This window comes from Gobio gobio (assembly GCF_949357685.1).
Source record: "Gobio gobio genome assembly, chromosome: 17".
Classification (NCBI taxonomy): Eukaryota; Metazoa; Chordata; class Actinopteri; order Cypriniformes; family Gobionidae; genus Gobio; species Gobio gobio.
Window position 1 is genome coordinate 40,934,905 of NC_137110.1, and position 17,230 is coordinate 40,952,134.

Sequence of the window (17,230 nt, forward strand, 5' to 3'; positions counted from 1 at the left end):
TGTTATAGCATGGTCTCAAGGTGACCCCCGGAAGGTGATTTACCCAACAGACAGTAAGGGGCAGTTTTGTGGGCAGGCCGGCACCCCACTTGAGTGAGTAATGCTGTCTCTTTGAAAACGTATCTAGACACGTTTCATGTTGCGTTGGCCTCCTCAAAAGACTTTTAATGCAATTTTTTGGCTCTTAAAGCCATAAAGATAACCATAACGAAAACTATATTAGCATCCACACCAATGTTCCCTCTAAGCTGCGCGCGCGTGTGCACTTGTGATGCCGCGGCCTCGCAGAAAGAATAAAATGCAGCGCAGACGATAGACACAGATGCGAAATGTGGGGAGAAATCCATTTGATTGTTGTTTAAATGAGAAATAATTGGAGTGCTCTGTTCTACCGCTATAGAGTTAGTACCGCTATCGTGTTAGAACCGGTGGATGCAGTTTATAGGTTTCATAGAAAGACAGTGATGTCACGTGTGAGCACCCAGCAGTGAGTCGTGTTTGCGGTCCAAATAGCTCAAAATGAGAGGCAACGAGAAATGCAAAGACGTGGAATAAAACATCATCATGTTTTAAAGGTTCCATGGCATGGCATTTTTCTATTATTTTATAATGTTTTCTGATGTGTACTTATATTGTTAGTATGATTTTTACATCATAAAATGTCATAATGTAGAAATAAAAGGCATTTTTCAATACTGATGTTTGCCCTCTGGCTGAATGCCCTGTTTCAAGAGGCGTCTGCTGTGAGACTTCAGTAAAAACGCCCACTGTTGTGATTGGCTGACATCTTTGCATTTGAAATGAGCGGAGGGGGCGTGGTTTAACTGGTTCTGTCGGTACGTCTCAGTTCAGGGTGAACTGTTGTAGTTACCAGGATATACTTCAGGTTATTAATTTATTTCTAGTCGGAGGGACTGTCACTCATGTCAGAAAGTTAGTAACTTTAGTAAATTATGGATCAGCGCTAACTGGAGATGCGAACCGTTTAGAACGATTCAGTCTGATTTGGTGAACTGATTCGCTTCACTAAAAAGAACCGGTTCAAAAGAATGATTAGTTCGCGAACCGGACATCACTAATGTATCAGAGACTGAGCGATAACCAACAAAGTTATTTATAGTAACTACTGAGTTATGAGAGCGCTGTCAGCGCGAGTTTATTTTGTGTGTATCTGAGAGTTCTGAATAAACAAGAGTCTCAGTCACGCCGAGTCCGTCTTCATCATTATTCTACCAACTTTGTAACACATGCAACGTACCAGAGATGAACGAGTTACGAGTAAGTGTTGATAATAGCATTATTTTTAGATATTTTCCTATCATATGAAAAGCGTCAGTGACGCGCATTGAGTACACAGCGCAAACAAAGACACAACAGCGCAGTAATCGAATGTAATCCAGTTTATTGTGGGGCTAAACTGGCTAGCCCGGATATGCTCATGTTTACCCCCCTTCTGCTTAATCTCGCGCCGCGTTTGGTGCCTCCGTTGTGGGCCAGATGCAGTACTGGGGGTCGGTGATGTTGAAGGCCGACCGGCCAGTGCAGCCCGAGCTTCGGCGTGTGCGTGAAGTTTATCTCTAAAGATGTGACTCTGCCGATATTGAGCAGAAACTCACGACTGTATGCACAGTATGCACATTTTAGAACAGATAGACGCGACGAGGACGTACAAAAACATGGACTCGCAAGATAGAAAACACCGTTTTGTCGGGAGAGAGAGAAGCCGTAGTGTGTGCACGAATAATAAATAATTAGCTACACATCAGAAATCACTGATCACAGATCAGAAGGAACTGAAAAAAGACTTCTGTTTTTATTTGTACATCCAAACACTGAGAAACTGCCAGCATTCACTCGTTCACAAGCCATGATCTCTCGAGGACAAATATAGCGCTTGCATGGGCGTGCCAGATTCTCTGGGCGGAGGAAAGGGAGGTAACTGTTCCTGTTTTTACGTCAAAACAGGAGACTTCAGGATTGGCTAGTCTGGCCTGTCATTTTCTCAAGGGCAGAGAGAGACAGCCACAACTCTGTTTACACCGATCAAACTTTCTAGCCACTTGGGGACAATATTCAGGCTAGGGGAACTCATATTAATGTTGAAAAACCTCATAAAATGAAAATTTCATGCCATAGGACCTTTAAAGAAGAGTGGCTTGATTAAGTGGTGGAAATAACTGATGATGGACACAGCACGATAACAAAACAGACATTTTGTTACACCCACCTCAAGTGTAGCGTGCAAACTCTAAACACCAAAGTAACACACATCAGTTTAAATAGATGTGTGTGGTTTGGGTTTCAGTGATGTTTAGATAACAACTATAAAAGAGTTCACATGATCTTTTGAACATATTTAGCTATTAGATCAATTTAATTACTTCAGTTAGTTTTTTTTAAACAAATTGAAGCATTTAAACTGATATAATATACTATCAGTTTAAATACTTCCATTAGTTTTTATATTATATCATAGGCTATTATAATTGTATTAAAGTGTAAGCCTAATAAAGAATTGATCTCACAAGGGGATTGTTTAGGGATCCTTGCCATTAATTTAGAAAATCTTGTAAATTCATCAATAAGCAATAAACAAACATTTAATATAGATGGTTTAATGCTGCCTGTCGCCAATAAATTATTGTACAAAAACACAGTAAGAACCATCTCAGTTTAACGCTTAATTTTTATATTATATTATATTAATTATATTATATTATATTATATTATATTATATTATATTATATTATATTATATTATATTAAATTATATTATTATTTTATTATTATATTAAAATAATTGAACTGTCCGTGGGGAGATTTTAATAGTATTTCTTGGTAAAGAAGACAGTTAACAGAACTGTAAAATGTGCTTAATTTAGTGACTTCTGAATTAACTGTTTTTTATTTTATTTTTGTATTTAATATATCACTAAGTTACATCAATGGTTAAATAAAATAGAAATGGCACATTAAAGTTAAAAGTTATAACTGCATGATGAAACCACTTTTTTATGAGCGTTTACATACGCCGTACAGGTAAAGAATGTTTTTGCTCAGGTGACCTAAATGTCCGCCCGATAGAGAAAAGTTTTGCTCAGCGAGAAAAGAAATTAGAGGGAACATTGATCAACACCACACACTCTTTGGTGTGAACATTTATTTTGTTCCTACCTTAATCTGTCTAAATAATCAGGAACAAGCCCCTGCTGTTCTACTTCAACATCCTGAAGTGTGCCAGTCCTCTGGTCCTGCTGGAGTTTCAGTGTCCTACCACTCAGGTTTGGCACTGTTTCAATAAACTACTTTTTGCAGTACCATATGCATCTATAGTGTTTGTCACACAGCATGTCACATGTTTTTGTTGATTTAACAGATCTGTGTGGAGAGATGTCCCGATAAATTCATGACTTTATTGAAGGCTTTGCAAAGACAAGATGATAAGGATTACTACAAGCATTTCTGCAAGGAGGGAGTTGACATGAACACGGTAGGTTCTGTACAGAAAGGGACAACTTTTGTCTTGAATTCCCTGCAAAAATCCTTTAATCATGAAAAATACGATTATGATATGACATTTTGTTCACACTACGCACAAGTTTTAATACAGTGGTTTAGGGTTTTGGTAAGCAACCTTAAAATTAATATTTTTTACACTGGTTGAGGTAAATACATGAAAATCAAGATCCTTGAGCATTGAGCTTAACCCTGTAAATTCTGGCATATGAAATAATAGTCAGAAAAGTATTTTTTTTTGCAACAGTTTATTGAACTTGTAGACAAAATATTTTTTAAATATCTTAAAAAAAGTGCATGTGTTTATCATATTTGCTACATCAGGCTTTTATGACTCGTATAGTATGATATAGTGAGAATATGGAGCTCAAACAAAAAACATCTTGATTTTATTCAGAGGCCCATACTTAGTGTATATATAAGTGCATATACATAAATACCAGCTGTCACTCTATATCTCCCAATCATGTCTTAGTAAAATGGTAGTTTTTATTGTGGGGGCAAAACATAAAATTCAAGGCAGTACAGTGATTTCTGAAAAATTTACAAAAAAACTTTCCTCAAAAGCCTGATGTATCATATATGATAGGCTACTCACATTTTAACTTGAAAAATAAAATAAAATACAAAAAAGATGAACGGATAATGAAGTAAATCTCAAGCCCTATTCAAACTTGAATGTTTGAGTTACAATTCTTTTCACTCATCTGTGTTTTCATGTACCAATTCGGACAGGACTAACAATTCCATGTTTATTACAGAGGAGGGAGTGTGTGTTTTCTAGACATGGGATTTACAGAAGGTCATGTGCTGTGTTTGCTTGCATCACATATGTCTTTTAATTTATTATTTGTTAATATAATTTATTATGAAAAACCCTATTTAAGTAGACTTCAAGAGTTTATAGCAGTGGCTGTTTAAAATAAACTTAAATAAGTAAGCAGAGAAATCTACACAAGTATCTTACTCTTACCTGACACTGATATAAAAATGGGCAGTCTTTGCAGTTTCCGCAATTTGGCTCTATTTATTGATTGTATATGTTATTTTTTCATTGAATACCATCTATATTGAAAAGAAAAGAAAACATGCCGAAGATTGGTGAGCAAATGTTAGCTCAGGTACGAAAAACGTAAGAATAATAGTCAGCAATAAGAAATCACAGACATTCGCATTCGACAGGATTAGATTTATCAGAGAACCGTTGAGTTTGCAGAAAAACAGTAGAGGTTGTGTGAGGAAAACACTGACTTGGCAGATTTGGACGGAACGCCCCCCTGGAAAAGTAGTCCCGTCCGAATAGGGCTTAAGTTGCTTTAGTCCAGTAACCCCATGTTCTTTGGGTAACCTAAAATGGTTCTATGACGTGACTGCAAAAAAAAAAAAAAACCTTTTGGACCCTTTATTTTTAAGCGTTGAAAAAAAAAAATCTTCTCTTTTCTAGCCCGCTCCTGAAATCCTGAAGAATGGCTTGTGCCCTTCAATTCTCACACCTAGCAAGAATTGTAAGCCTTTTCAAAACCTTTCAAAACATACTTGTTAAACCACATAAAGTAGTTAAGCTACTCTGATTTAAGTTATGTTGTCTGCACTTTAACAACTGATCTGCTCTGTATCAGTAAATTGCCTTAAAATGATAACCTTCACCCTGTGTTTCAGTCACACGGAGATGCTTGCCCGCCCTAGAGACCTTGAAAGGTGGTATTGTTGTAGTTGACAACAAAACTACATTCATGGATGATAAAGGAGACAATATAAACGCAACAGATCTCCTTGAAGCCTCAAAGTTGGTGATATTATGCATTTGTTTGTGTTAGATTGTGTTATTATGCATTTGTTAACTGTAATATATTACTGTGTTAGTAAATATTATTTCAAATATTATAATGTGAATCATATTGCAGATCATATCATACATATGATTCTTTTTTGCAGGAAATCTAACGTTGTGGTTGAGGCCCGGGCGGTAGCCATGAGGATTTTTGAGGACTATACTCAGTCCTGGCACTGGATACTTCTGTAAGCGCATAATATTCTAGGTTCATTTTTATTTCCCCTCTGCACCAGCATAAATAACATTCAGTGTTCGGTTATGGCAGTCTGATTTAGTGTTGGTGAGCCCTAGTGATTCTAGATGACTTACAGTAGCATTGATCAAATCTCTGTGCTGTCCTTTTCAGTGGCTTGGTGATTGCCATGCTGGTCAGTCTGATCTTTATTCTCCTCTTGCGTTGTCTGGCTGGAATCATGATCTGGGTTATGATCATCATGGTCATCATTGTTATTGGATACGGTAAGGGCTGTTGTGTTGTCTTGTCTACAGCTCTCAAATAACATTACGTGTCCCGTGCATGTTTATCCTATAGTTACCAAACACTTGTGCTGTGTTTATCCCATGGTTTACTCTCCCTAAAATCATCCTAGGTGTATATGACATTCTTCTTTCAGACGAATAAAATCAGAGTTATATTAAAAATGTCCTGGCTCTTCCAATCTTTATAATGGCAGTGAATGTTGCTCTTTTTTTGAAGTCCATAAAAGTGCATTTATCCATCATATAACTGCTCCACACGGCTCTGGGGGGTTAATAAAGGCCTTCTGAAGTGAAGAGATGCATTTTTGTAAGAAAAATATCCATATTTTTTAAATTTATAAAGTAAAATATCCAGTTTCCGCCAAATCACCTTCCGTATTCAACTTACGGAAAAAGTGTAGTGCCTCTCGCAGTTCAAATTCTTACGCTACGTCTGACAACATTGCACGTTACGTTTTTTTTTATACGTTTTTTTTTTTTTTTTTTTACGTTACATATTTTACTTTATAAAGTTTTAAATATGGATATTTTTCGTACACAAACGCATCGCTTCGCTTCAGAAGGCCTTTATTAACCCCCTGGAGCCGTGTGGAGCAGTTATATGATGGATATATGCACTTTTATGGACTTCAAAAATGGAGCAACAATTCACTGCCATTATAAAGCTTGGAAGAGCCAGGACATTTTTAATATAACTCTGATTTTATTCGTCTGAAAGTAGAATGTCATGTACACCTAGGATGGCTTGAGGGTGAGTAAATCATGGGCTAATTTAAATTTTTGGGTGAAATAACCCTTTAAGCACATTTTCTCCCTAAATTCCTACTATTGTAATGCACCTGTGGACATTACAAATTCTCATTAATTCGTATTTTACGGAATTACAGAAAAAAATATTGTATTCATTGTATTTCTGCTTTTCTCCTCTCCTGGCTCTCTGCAGGTACTTTCGATTGTTACATGCATTACGCCAGTCTGAAAGGACAGGCTGGTTCTGATGTCACTATCAAGGATCTTGGTATACAGACGGACTTCTCTGTGTACTTACAGATTCGGCAGACCTGGCTTGCCTTCAGTGAGTTTTTACATCTTTGTTAGTAATGTGCAAAACAAAAAATCACTTCACTACCATAAAAAATTTGGGGTTGGTAGGATTTTTTTTTAATGTTGTTGAAAGATGGCTGCATTTTATTTGATAAAAAATGCAGTAAAATATTACGAAATATTATTACAATTTAAAATAGCTGCTTTGTATTTGAATGTTTTTTAAAATGTAATTTATTCCTGTGATCAAAGCTGAATTTTCAGTATCATTACTCCAGTCTTCAGTGTCACATGATCCTTCAGAAATCATTCTAATATGCTCATTTGATGCTCAAGAAACATTTATTATTATTTTTTTAATCAATATTGAAAACAGTTGTGCTGCTTAATAGTTGTGGAAACTGTTATAGATATTTTTCAGGATTCTTTGATGAATAGAAAGTTCAAAAGAACAACATTTATTTTAAAAATAAATCTTTTGTGACATAAATGCCTTACTGTCACTATTAATCACTTTCATGCATCCTTGCTAAAATAATCTTATTAAAAAATCTTACTGACCCCAACATTTTAACAGTAATATAATACTGTAAATATACATGTTCATTAAATAAGTAACAGTAAACTACTTCAATTGTGGCACTTAAATGAGCCATATTATGTACCTGGTTTCTTTGTCACATTTAACTTTCATTACATTCTACCGTGTCCTGTCCTCCTTTGTCACCACACAGTGATTATCCTGTGTATTGTGGAAGTGGTCATCATCCTCCTCCTCATCTTCCTCAGGAAGAGGATCCTCATTGCTATTGCTCTCATCAAAGAGGCCAGCAAGTCAGTCTACCTTCTTACTGTAGAACAAACTGTGTTTTCAGATGTGTTGCTGACGTTGTTTTGTCTCTTATTCCATATTACTGCTTTCTTTGGGTACTTTAATAGCATTAGTAGTTAAACAGCAGAGTTTTCCTCAGCGGGATGGATTAAATGAGGCTTAAAGTCATGAAATAATAATTAGGTTAACTGGGAGTGTTAGACAGGAAGTTCGAATAATCTCATCTATTTTTCAGGGCCATCGGTCATGTGATGTCATCATTGTTCTACCCGCTGCTGACATTTGCCCTACTATCTTTGGTCATCGCATACTGGGCCATCACCGCCGTGTATCCTAAAGAAAATAATGCAACAAACCACAAATAGACGGAGGCATTACTAATTTCAATTGTGCACTGTTTTTTGAAACACTATTCTTACCCCAAAAACTTTAGTAATAAATGTTGGGAAAAAGTGAATATTAGAAAGAAGCGGTTTCTACAGAAATATAATCTCCTTAACTGTTATTTAGATTTTTGTCCACTTCCAATGAGGCAATATACAAGGTTTTCAATACAACCGAATGTTCATATTCCAGAGATACCTGCAAACCTGAGGTTAGTGCATTATTATGAATATTTTGCCATGTCTTTACATAAAAGCAGTCATGAATAAATAAATATATATATATTATATATATATATATATATTAGTGCTGGGCATCGATTAAAAAAAATTAACTAATTAATCGCACTTTTTTCTGTAATTAATCGCGATTAATCGCAAATTTTTTATATTTTACGTTTTTAATATTTTGATATTGTAATAATTTCAGTTACTCTCCAAATTAATGTATAAACAATTTAAAGACAGCATATTTTAAATATGTGTTGTATTGTCATATTTTTATGAATGAAGGCCAGTATCACTGATACTAAAGTGTCTATGAAACATTAATGACGTTACATTACAGTATAACTGAAAGCTCCCAATTTCAACATTTATTAGGCTTTAAAAAAAACTACTTTTAATTTAAGTGAACTTAAAACAATCTTTACATAAACCCAAAATAATAAATTTTATATTTACCCATGGCCTTCCCTGTTATACATATACAGAAATGTAATAGTTATCTTTCTTAACTGCATAAATAATAAATTAAATATAGATGAATCATCATTAAAGCTAAAATTTTCTCTGTTCCCGTTGTTCTTTGATGAACATTAATGACAGGCATCATCAGTGCTACTGTCTCTTTAAGAACAGCCGCGGATCTCACGCGCTGTCCCGCGAATCTCATTTCCTCACAACTCTTTAAGTTCATTTAAGCCGTTATTTAACTAATTTAAGACTCCTAATATGAGAATACTCAAAATCCTCTGTGTTATTGTTTGTTCAAGAGCAAAAGAGAACTCGATGTGAGCAGGAAACTGACGCGAGTCTATCTATGCGTCGAGTGTGTGTGTGTGTGTGTGTGTGTGTCTTGATTAGCTGACATGAGACGCATCCACACCTTTTTTACGGTCTATGATCATAGACTGTAAAAAAATATGGACGACGCGACTTCATTGACTTCCGCTGACCAAAGTTGAAGCTTTCATAGGCCCGCTCACGGCGCTGACATCTTGGGACCGAGTCTGCGCAGTAGCGATCTCGGGACCGGAGTTGCGCAGTAGAGAACAGGAAGTAGAGGCGCGATTATCAAAAGCCCGCCCACACTCTCACAGATGCAGAATAATTAATTATGTTGGTGTGAAATAAACAGTTATGGAAGTGTAGAAATGAAAGCTAAAGCTCCAATCTCCTCACAAAAATCCAGAAAAAAGTCCGTTAGTGCCTCAGTGACAACTTCACTCAGAGAAGCCGTCAATCTCAGCTGTCAATCATGACGTCACACCCCCGTTTTTATAGCATCAAATAACTCACTAAAACTAAACTTATTTAAAAAACGAACACTTGAAATGAAATTATTGTAATAAAAACTGCCTAAAATGACAGAAACCATCTTTAGGAAACAATTATTTGAAGTGTAATTAAATAGTTTAGTGTGTCTCGCGCCCATTGAAATACATGGAGAGGCGGGGTTTAGGAGCTATACTGGGACCGGCCACCGGGGGGCGATCGAGGCGCGAAAGCTTCAATTTCTGACTGGAGCACTACAGGCTTGTCTATGATCCACACAGACAGGACACTGACACACACACACACACACACACACACACACACACACACACACACAGGACATTGGCATACAGCACGTTCGCTTGTGTCTTGTCGCGCTTGGAAGCATTTACATGAATAGGAGCGTGGTGATCATGTAACGCTAAGCAAAAATGGATATAAAAACGGACGCCTCGTTATTTGCGTTAAATATTTTAATTGCGTTAAGCTGAAAAAATTAATCGCCCGCGTTAACGCGTTAATTTGCCCAGCCCTAATATATATATATATATATATATATATATATATATATATATATATATATATATATATATATATATATATATATATATATATATATATATATATTAATGAAATTAATTAATACTTTTATTGAGCAAGGATAAATTCAATTGATCATAAGTGTCTGTCAAGACATTTATAATGCTACTAAATATTTCAAATACTTTCAATTCATCAAATACATTTTTTTTATTGTGGTTTCCACAACAAAGTATTAAACAGCACAACCGTTTTCACCATTGATATTAATAAAAAATATTTAATGAACAAAGAATCAACATATTAGAATTATTTCTGAAGGATCATGTAAGACTGAAAATTCAGCTTCAGCTTTTACATTTTAAAATATATTCAAATGGAAAACAGCTCTTTTCAATTGTAACAATATTTCACAATATGACTGTTTTTACTGTGTATGTCTTATTTGTTTTAGCATATTTTGCAGAGCAATACTTGATAAAATGCATACATTTAATTAAAGTTGCATTGATTTGATTTCTCCACAGACTTTCAACAGCTCAAATATCACCACCGAATGTCCTGATGCTGAGTGTCTGTTTGCGTTTTATGGAGGAGAGACATTATACCACAAGTACCTGATTCTGTTCCAGTTCTATAATTTATTCCTCTTCTTCTGGTGTGTCAACTTCGTGACAGCATTGGGCCAGGTCACACTGGCAGGGGCCTTTGCCTCCTATTACTGGGCATTCAAAAAGCCTGAGGATATCCCAGCTTTTCCTGTCTTCAACTCTTTGGGACGGGCCCTCAGGTGTGTGGCTAGAGGAATATTTTCCAGTTGACTTTCACAAATGCATCAAAATCCTTGTAATACATTGAATTTTTGTATGCCCTATATTGTTCACTTATTCTCCAGGTATCACACTGGTTCTCTGGCATTTGGTTCCCTCATCCTTGCCATCGTTCAGGTCATCAGGGTCATATTGGAATATCTGGATCAAAAGTTGAAAGGTCTCACTGCTTCAGTGTTTTCTACATGCTTTCTGTACAGTGGTGTTTTCATTGTTCTGCTTCAGAGAATGTGCCTTCAGAAACTATTCAAACCTCTTCACTTTTATCTCAATGTTTGCATTATGTGCAATGCCCCCCCCCAACAATTCAAGAAATAGTCAAAAAATATTTTAAAATGTACATATTTACTAGATCAACTTCCTATGTCAGGGCACACAGGCAAACAGGAACAGGGAAAATTGAACCGTTAAAAGTCCAACAGAGGAGGGAGGGAAGGGGCAGGAAACCAGGGGAAATAACAGGGAGAGACCAGGGTGGCAATAATGGTGGGAGGAGCCAGGAGCAGGAGTAGCCAGGCGGAGACCCATAGTGAAGCCAGGACGATGGCCCACGGTGAAGTAAAAGAAGGAAGGACCCATGATAGAGGCTTGGCTGATGAAACCAGGGAGACAAATGATGGAGACAAAGCTGATGGAAGTAGAGAGATCCAGGTGAAGACGGAGAGCTGATGGGACCATAACTACACCAATGGCTTAGGAGACCTAGGCGGAGCCACAGACTGAAAGTCCAGAGGCAATTCCACACAGTAGAGTGGCATCAGAGGAGACGAGGGGCTGAAGGGAACCAGTGGAGGCGGGGACAATGGACTGGCTGATTTTGGAAGAGGAGGCTGGAGAGGGAGGCTGAGTTCGCAGGAGACTTTGAGCTGGGCAGAACCAGCAGGGGCTCAGGAGACTTGGAGTTGGATGGTACCAGTCCTTCTATCTGGCTCATACATTGTGGCAGGATCAAGCTCTTCGTCTGCGGTGGGCTCAGGCGTTCACTGTGTGCAGAGTGGGGGACGTGGCTGGGCTCTGGGTCTGGAGTGGGGCTGGTGTTGTCCTCCTCGGGGCAGATGGTGAAAGCCAATCCATTGTTCACCAGCACCCACTCCACAAATGCGGCAAAATCCCCCCGAGGACCATCACTAGGCAGACATGTCTTTGTGCACGCAGCAAGCAGTTGGGAAAGTTCTTAAGGTACGCCGGGTCTGAACAATCCTTGGTGTGGTCCACAAGGGTCCGGTAAATCCATAGTGAAGGGGGGAAGAAAAAAAGAAGGAAAAACGGTGCAAAATAATCTAATTTTAGGTCTTGCGTTCTGTTACGATTTGCTGGTCAGTTAACATGACTATAGAGAATTCATTATATAGACTTTTATTAGGAATTAGAAACACTAACATTACATGCAACATTAACGCAAGATGAAACTCTGGGCTTAAAGTACACAAGGAGAGGTAATTAGGTAACTAAAGGAACAACGGGTGAACGTAATCAGTAACTATGGGAACAAACTGGCACACACACTAGGAAACTAGGTCAACTTACAATGACAGGGATCACAGGCAAACAGGAACAGAACCAAAACACAATGAAACTAAACTAAAACAGATCAAACACGTTACACTTGGCAACCACTGGTCAATTTATGGTTTTGTTGTTTGAAAAATAGCAACATGGAAAATCAAAGTTTGTGTTGAACAAAGCCAGTCATACAGGTTTGGACATGATACTGAATAAAGAATTTTGAATTTTTGGTAGACTATTTCTCTAAAATGCTATAAGCAAAATCCATAAGCAAATCTATCAAAAACAAAGAAACATGAATCACAAATCAGATCAGCTCAGATGTGCCCTGCTCCTTTGTTGAAATGTATTTTGAACTTGATTCTATCCCACTTCTGGTAAATATAATATGCTGATTGGCAGGTAAACAAGTCTGAAATACATCTATATCAAAGAAATAAGTGTGGAAAGTGATTATGGAATACTGCGGAATACTTTATCCATTGTATTCTGTCTCTTATGTGCATTTGAGTCTTGATTGTGTGATTCACTTCCTTCAGGTGCCCAGAATAAGTGTGCAAAATTCCTGCTCAGCTGCCTTAAGTGCTGCTTCTGGTGTCTGGAGAAATTCATCAAGTTCCTGAACAGAAACGCCTACATCATGGTACACTTTAATTTCTCTCTTTTGTGCATCATTTCTGGCTAAGGACTCGGGAGCATAGTAGTGCATGTTTAGTGTTATAGTGCTCAAACAAAATTGCTGAAACCTGATGAAAGGCAGATTGTCTTTTCAGATGGCAATATATGGTAAAAATTTCTGTACATCTGCCACGGATGCATTCTTCCTCCTGATGAGGAACATTGTCCGGTGAGTGTTACTTAAATCTAAATCTAATAGTCAGTGTTTTGAGTGAATAAATGGATGAAACAGTCCAGAATTGAATTTCTTTTCTTGATTTGTTTTCTAGTGTGGTAGTTCTTGACAAAGTGACAGACTTCCTCTTATTTTTGGGCAAACTCCTTATCGTTGGAATTGTGGGTGAGTGATTTGCTCACAGATGTCACGTGAAATCAGAGGTTATTTGGTTGGAACTGACTTCTCATATTCCAGTTCATCAATGTAACACAGCACACTGTTTCTTCTCTTCTCAGGAATTTGTTCCTTCTTCTTTTTCACGGGCAAGTTTAAGGCAGTGGAGGACATTGCTCCATCCCTCAATTATTACTGGGTGCCTATATTGGTAAGTGATTTTGAGTTGTAAGCAATATCAGACTTTCCATTTGCAATACCAACAATTCCAATGTCCAGACTGCGTTTTAATCACATCTCCCTTCTTTTACAGACTGTGGTGTTTGGCGCCTATCTGATTGCTCATGGCTTTTTTAGCGTTTATGCCATGTGTGTGGACACACTCTTCCTGTGTTTCTGTAAGTGTGAAGAAGCTTTATTTATTTCACGAGATAATACGTAATGAACAAATCTAACAAGCTGTCAATATTTTGGTTGCGTAACAGAATGAAGGTTCTGATAAATAGCAGCTGTTGTGTTAGATTTTTATCGGGTGTTGAGTTATAAGTTTCACAGATGTTTCATAGATGTTTATCAACAGCTAAACACATAAGCAGCACTCAAACCGCCCTCTTTCCTTTCTTTTAACTGTTGTTCTTTCCTACAATGCAATACAGAGCAACAGTGACCACCCACCGGATTCCCATTCATTTTCTCTATAATCATTTTTAAAAGTTATTCAATATAGAGTTCCAAGCCTTGAACCATACCAAACAGCTCTGAGAAAAAAAAAGCACAAGACTGATAACTTAAATCTAAATTTGCCATTCTTTTTTTTATAGAATATTGCAATATTTATTATAAATAATTTATCTGTGCACATCATTATTTTTTTAATTAATGTGCTTTATCTTTAATCAAAATAACTTCCCCTCCCTTTTGCAATGACATCTGTTCTCTGATGGCGTGTTTACTGGCGTGAGGGCGGGAAGATTGACCAATAGAAAACCCACAATGATTCAGTCAATTCCCAATGGACAAAATCAAGTCCTGCCCTACATTTTATCTTGTTTGAGAAGCTGTTTCAGTGGGATATTCACCAAAACAGGGAATAAAAGGCTATCACAACTATTGTTACATACCGACTTTAAATTTGAACAATGAACAATGCATCCCACGAAGTATTGTAAAAGTTGCAAGTGATTCAGAAAAAAAAAAGTATACAGTTTTTTGACAGCATACTAGAGAGACCCATCCACAATGCTTTATAGGAGTGGGCAATCGCTGCTTAGCATTTTTGTGGTGATTCCCATTGTAATTCTTATTCACGAAATTGGCTATTAAACACATGTATGGCTTCTAAAGAAGCACATACCGTTGCATCACAACCTCAGAGCTCATGGTTTGTCTTTCTGTATGGAGAAAATGACTGGGATTTTTACTTCCGGGACTCACTGTCGACATATCTGCATATCACAAATGCTTACAGGGGCTTTTGGCTTGCTTTATGTCTAACCATTTCCTTTCTTTCTCTCTGTTTTTCTCTCTTCCACATGATTTTGTCCAATCATGTGTCCTTGTGCTCCTTTCTGCTGCGTGCTCTTTTGAAACACTAACATTTAAAAATATCACTATCACATACAAATACAAACTCAAGGCGAAGACCTGGAGAGAAATGACGGTTCTTCGGACAAGCCGTTTTTCATGTCTCCTGAGCTGCACCAGATTTTGTCCATTGAAAAAAGTATAGAGGAGACGGACAATGCTGAGATACCTGTCGTACATGTGCAAGCCGAAGAGGAAGTCCCACTGCAGGAGAATGGAGAGGTGCAGCTCAAACAGCAGGGAATTCTGAAGCAGGAGCAAGAAGAAGAAACGCCACTAAATCAAGAAACGCACATTGAAGAGCCGCCCCAAGAAACAGCACCTCCAGAGGCACCCGTAGTTGCCGAGGAGAAACCCGAAGAGCAGGTTACAACGCAAGAGCCTGAACCTCCACAAGTGACTCCACAGCAAAATGGACCCCAAGAAGTGAACGCCGAGGACAAGGAGGAGCAGGCCGCCCAACCTCAAGCAGAACCACCACAGGCCGAGAACCTACAAGAACAAGAACCAGAGGAACCGAAGCCTCAAGAAAACGGACCTCAAGAGAGCGAGACCCTGCTCACCCCTCAGGAGTAGTTGTACAAGGAGGCTCATTGAAGGTGAAGATTCAGAGAAGCCTACTGATTTGGGAACTAGTGCACTTTGGTGGCTTTAGCAAGCCATTAGTATACAAAGGAAAGTACCTCCTTCATTTGAGTCATAATGTTTACTTAATCAATCAATTCTGAGAACCGCCTCTTAATGAATAATCACTGGTCATAATGGATGGCATGACACAAATAGGACAGAAACAGTCTTTTACTCAAAGTGTGAGCCGATTGAATGGATGACAATTGGTTACGTGGACCTAAACCCCATTAGATATGCCTACATAGCACTTGTAGAATGTGACTGTGTACGTGTTTTATGTAGAACGTTTTAATGTAAGGACATGTAAAAGTGTAATGTAGGTGCTCGACTTGTGCCTAATTATTGTTACTTATCAATGTCTTAATCATTTTGAAGAATGCAAAAAGATTTCGCAGTATCGCTATGTTTACAGCAACAACAAAAAAAACATCTGTTTACAGTCATACCAGCCAAGACCAAACAATGTCATTTTGTAAGAATTTGTGGAAATGTATCTGAAAAATATGCTAATTTTATGCCTAATGTGGTCATTTCATGGTGCATATTAACACTACAAAAAAAAAGCCTCTGAAAGTAAGTCAACTTAAAAACAAAACAATCAAAGAAGAAAAAAACGTGTATTGCCCTTATATTTTGGTCTTCTCTGACTGGTTATTGTATCGACAGATTGCAACCTTTTCAATGCCTGATATTTGTCGCTGTATGCCGCTCTGTTGCCTCTTTTTCTACCTCTGTGCTTCACTTTTCTCAATCTTTGCATGTTGTTAATGTGACCTCCCAGTGCTTTAATAAACTGAACTCTCTCTTTGTTGAGATCTCAAGCCTTTTTTGCTCTCAAGGTGCTGCTTCTATCGTTGGCGCTTATACTTTTTGGCAAATGTTTCATTTTAACCTCATGCTATTGTTTGTTTCAACCTAAATTGTTCCAACAGTGGAGGATCTTGAACGCAATGATGGCACAGTGGACAGACCGTACTTCATGCCAGAGAGACTGTTGTCCATCCTCAAGAAATCCAATGAGGGGGTGAAAACAGTGGACTAGGACAAGATGAAAAGATTGATAGAAAGAATTGTAGGGACAGAAAAATAGAGGGACCTGCCATAATTGCACTGATTTCATGGCTCAGCTCAGGCACCAGTAAATGATGCCACGTCATTACAGCCAAGTGTTACAAATCTATTCGTTTTGTTTTTTCTAATTACAGAATATTGTGAATTTTGTGTTGTCATATGTATATATATTATGCTTTATTAGACTAGGAACAACTAATATATACATATTTGTTCAGTCTTATTTGAATATCTAATAATGTGTTACTGAATAACTTCAAATGCATTCTCGACAGTGTTTACGTTTAAAATTGTTATATTTCGTTACAGTAATGATAACCATTGTTTATAGCTATCTGACAACGTTTCATGTTTTTTGAGTGTAATAGAAGCCACTCGTTTTATTATAATAAAAGATTCCTGCAGTGTTTTTCGATGCGTCCATGTGACGTAGCCATTTTTCTGTTTCTACTAGTTTGTTTCTGAGTGTAAATAA

General features: G+C 37.5%; 2 protein-coding genes across 3 annotated transcripts in view; both read left to right on the forward strand.

Annotated features, from left to right (window-relative positions):
* Positions 1–17,164, forward strand: part of slc44a2 (solute carrier family 44 member 2 (CTL2 blood group)) — a 33,389-nt gene extending 16,225 nt beyond the window's left edge. For both annotated transcript variants that reach the window (XM_079841065.1, XM_079841066.1), the window contains exons 4-22: positions 9–93; positions 3,196–3,280; positions 3,376–3,489; positions 4,960–5,020; positions 5,175–5,301; positions 5,451–5,534; positions 5,696–5,808; positions 6,773–6,904; positions 7,608–7,707; positions 7,941–8,033; positions 8,216–8,300; positions 10,653–10,915; positions 11,021–11,115; positions 13,001–13,104; positions 13,235–13,308; positions 13,409–13,479; positions 13,593–13,681; positions 13,784–13,868; positions 16,617–17,164. In XM_079841065.1, the coding sequence (XP_079697191.1) occupies positions 9–93; positions 3,196–3,280; positions 3,376–3,489; positions 4,960–5,020; positions 5,175–5,301; positions 5,451–5,534; positions 5,696–5,808; positions 6,773–6,904; positions 7,608–7,707; positions 7,941–8,033; positions 8,216–8,300; positions 10,653–10,915; positions 11,021–11,115; positions 13,001–13,104; positions 13,235–13,308; positions 13,409–13,479; positions 13,593–13,681; positions 13,784–13,868; positions 16,617–16,726 (1,970 nt within the window). In that variant the 3' untranslated portion in view covers positions 16,727–17,164. The remainder of the gene's footprint in view (positions 1–8; positions 94–3,195; positions 3,281–3,375; positions 3,490–4,959; positions 5,021–5,174; positions 5,302–5,450; positions 5,535–5,695; positions 5,809–6,772; positions 6,905–7,607; positions 7,708–7,940; positions 8,034–8,215; positions 8,301–10,652; positions 10,916–11,020; positions 11,116–13,000; positions 13,105–13,234; positions 13,309–13,408; positions 13,480–13,592; positions 13,682–13,783; positions 13,869–16,616) is intronic.
* Positions 13,949–16,489, forward strand: LOC307141135 (uncharacterized protein). Its single transcript, XM_079841098.1, has one exon. The coding sequence runs from the start codon at positions 15,154–15,156 to the stop codon at positions 15,628–15,630; it is 477 nt and encodes a 158-aa protein (XP_079697224.1). The 5' UTR covers positions 13,949–15,153; the 3' UTR covers positions 15,631–16,489.
* Positions 17,165–17,230: the final 66 nt, after the last annotated feature.

Bases quoted from the DNA above. Each gene is read 5' to 3' on its own strand.
- LOC307141135 (XM_079841098.1), top strand. From the start codon at position 15,154: ATGTCTCCTGAGCTGCACCAGATTTTGTCCATTGAAAAAAGTATAGAG.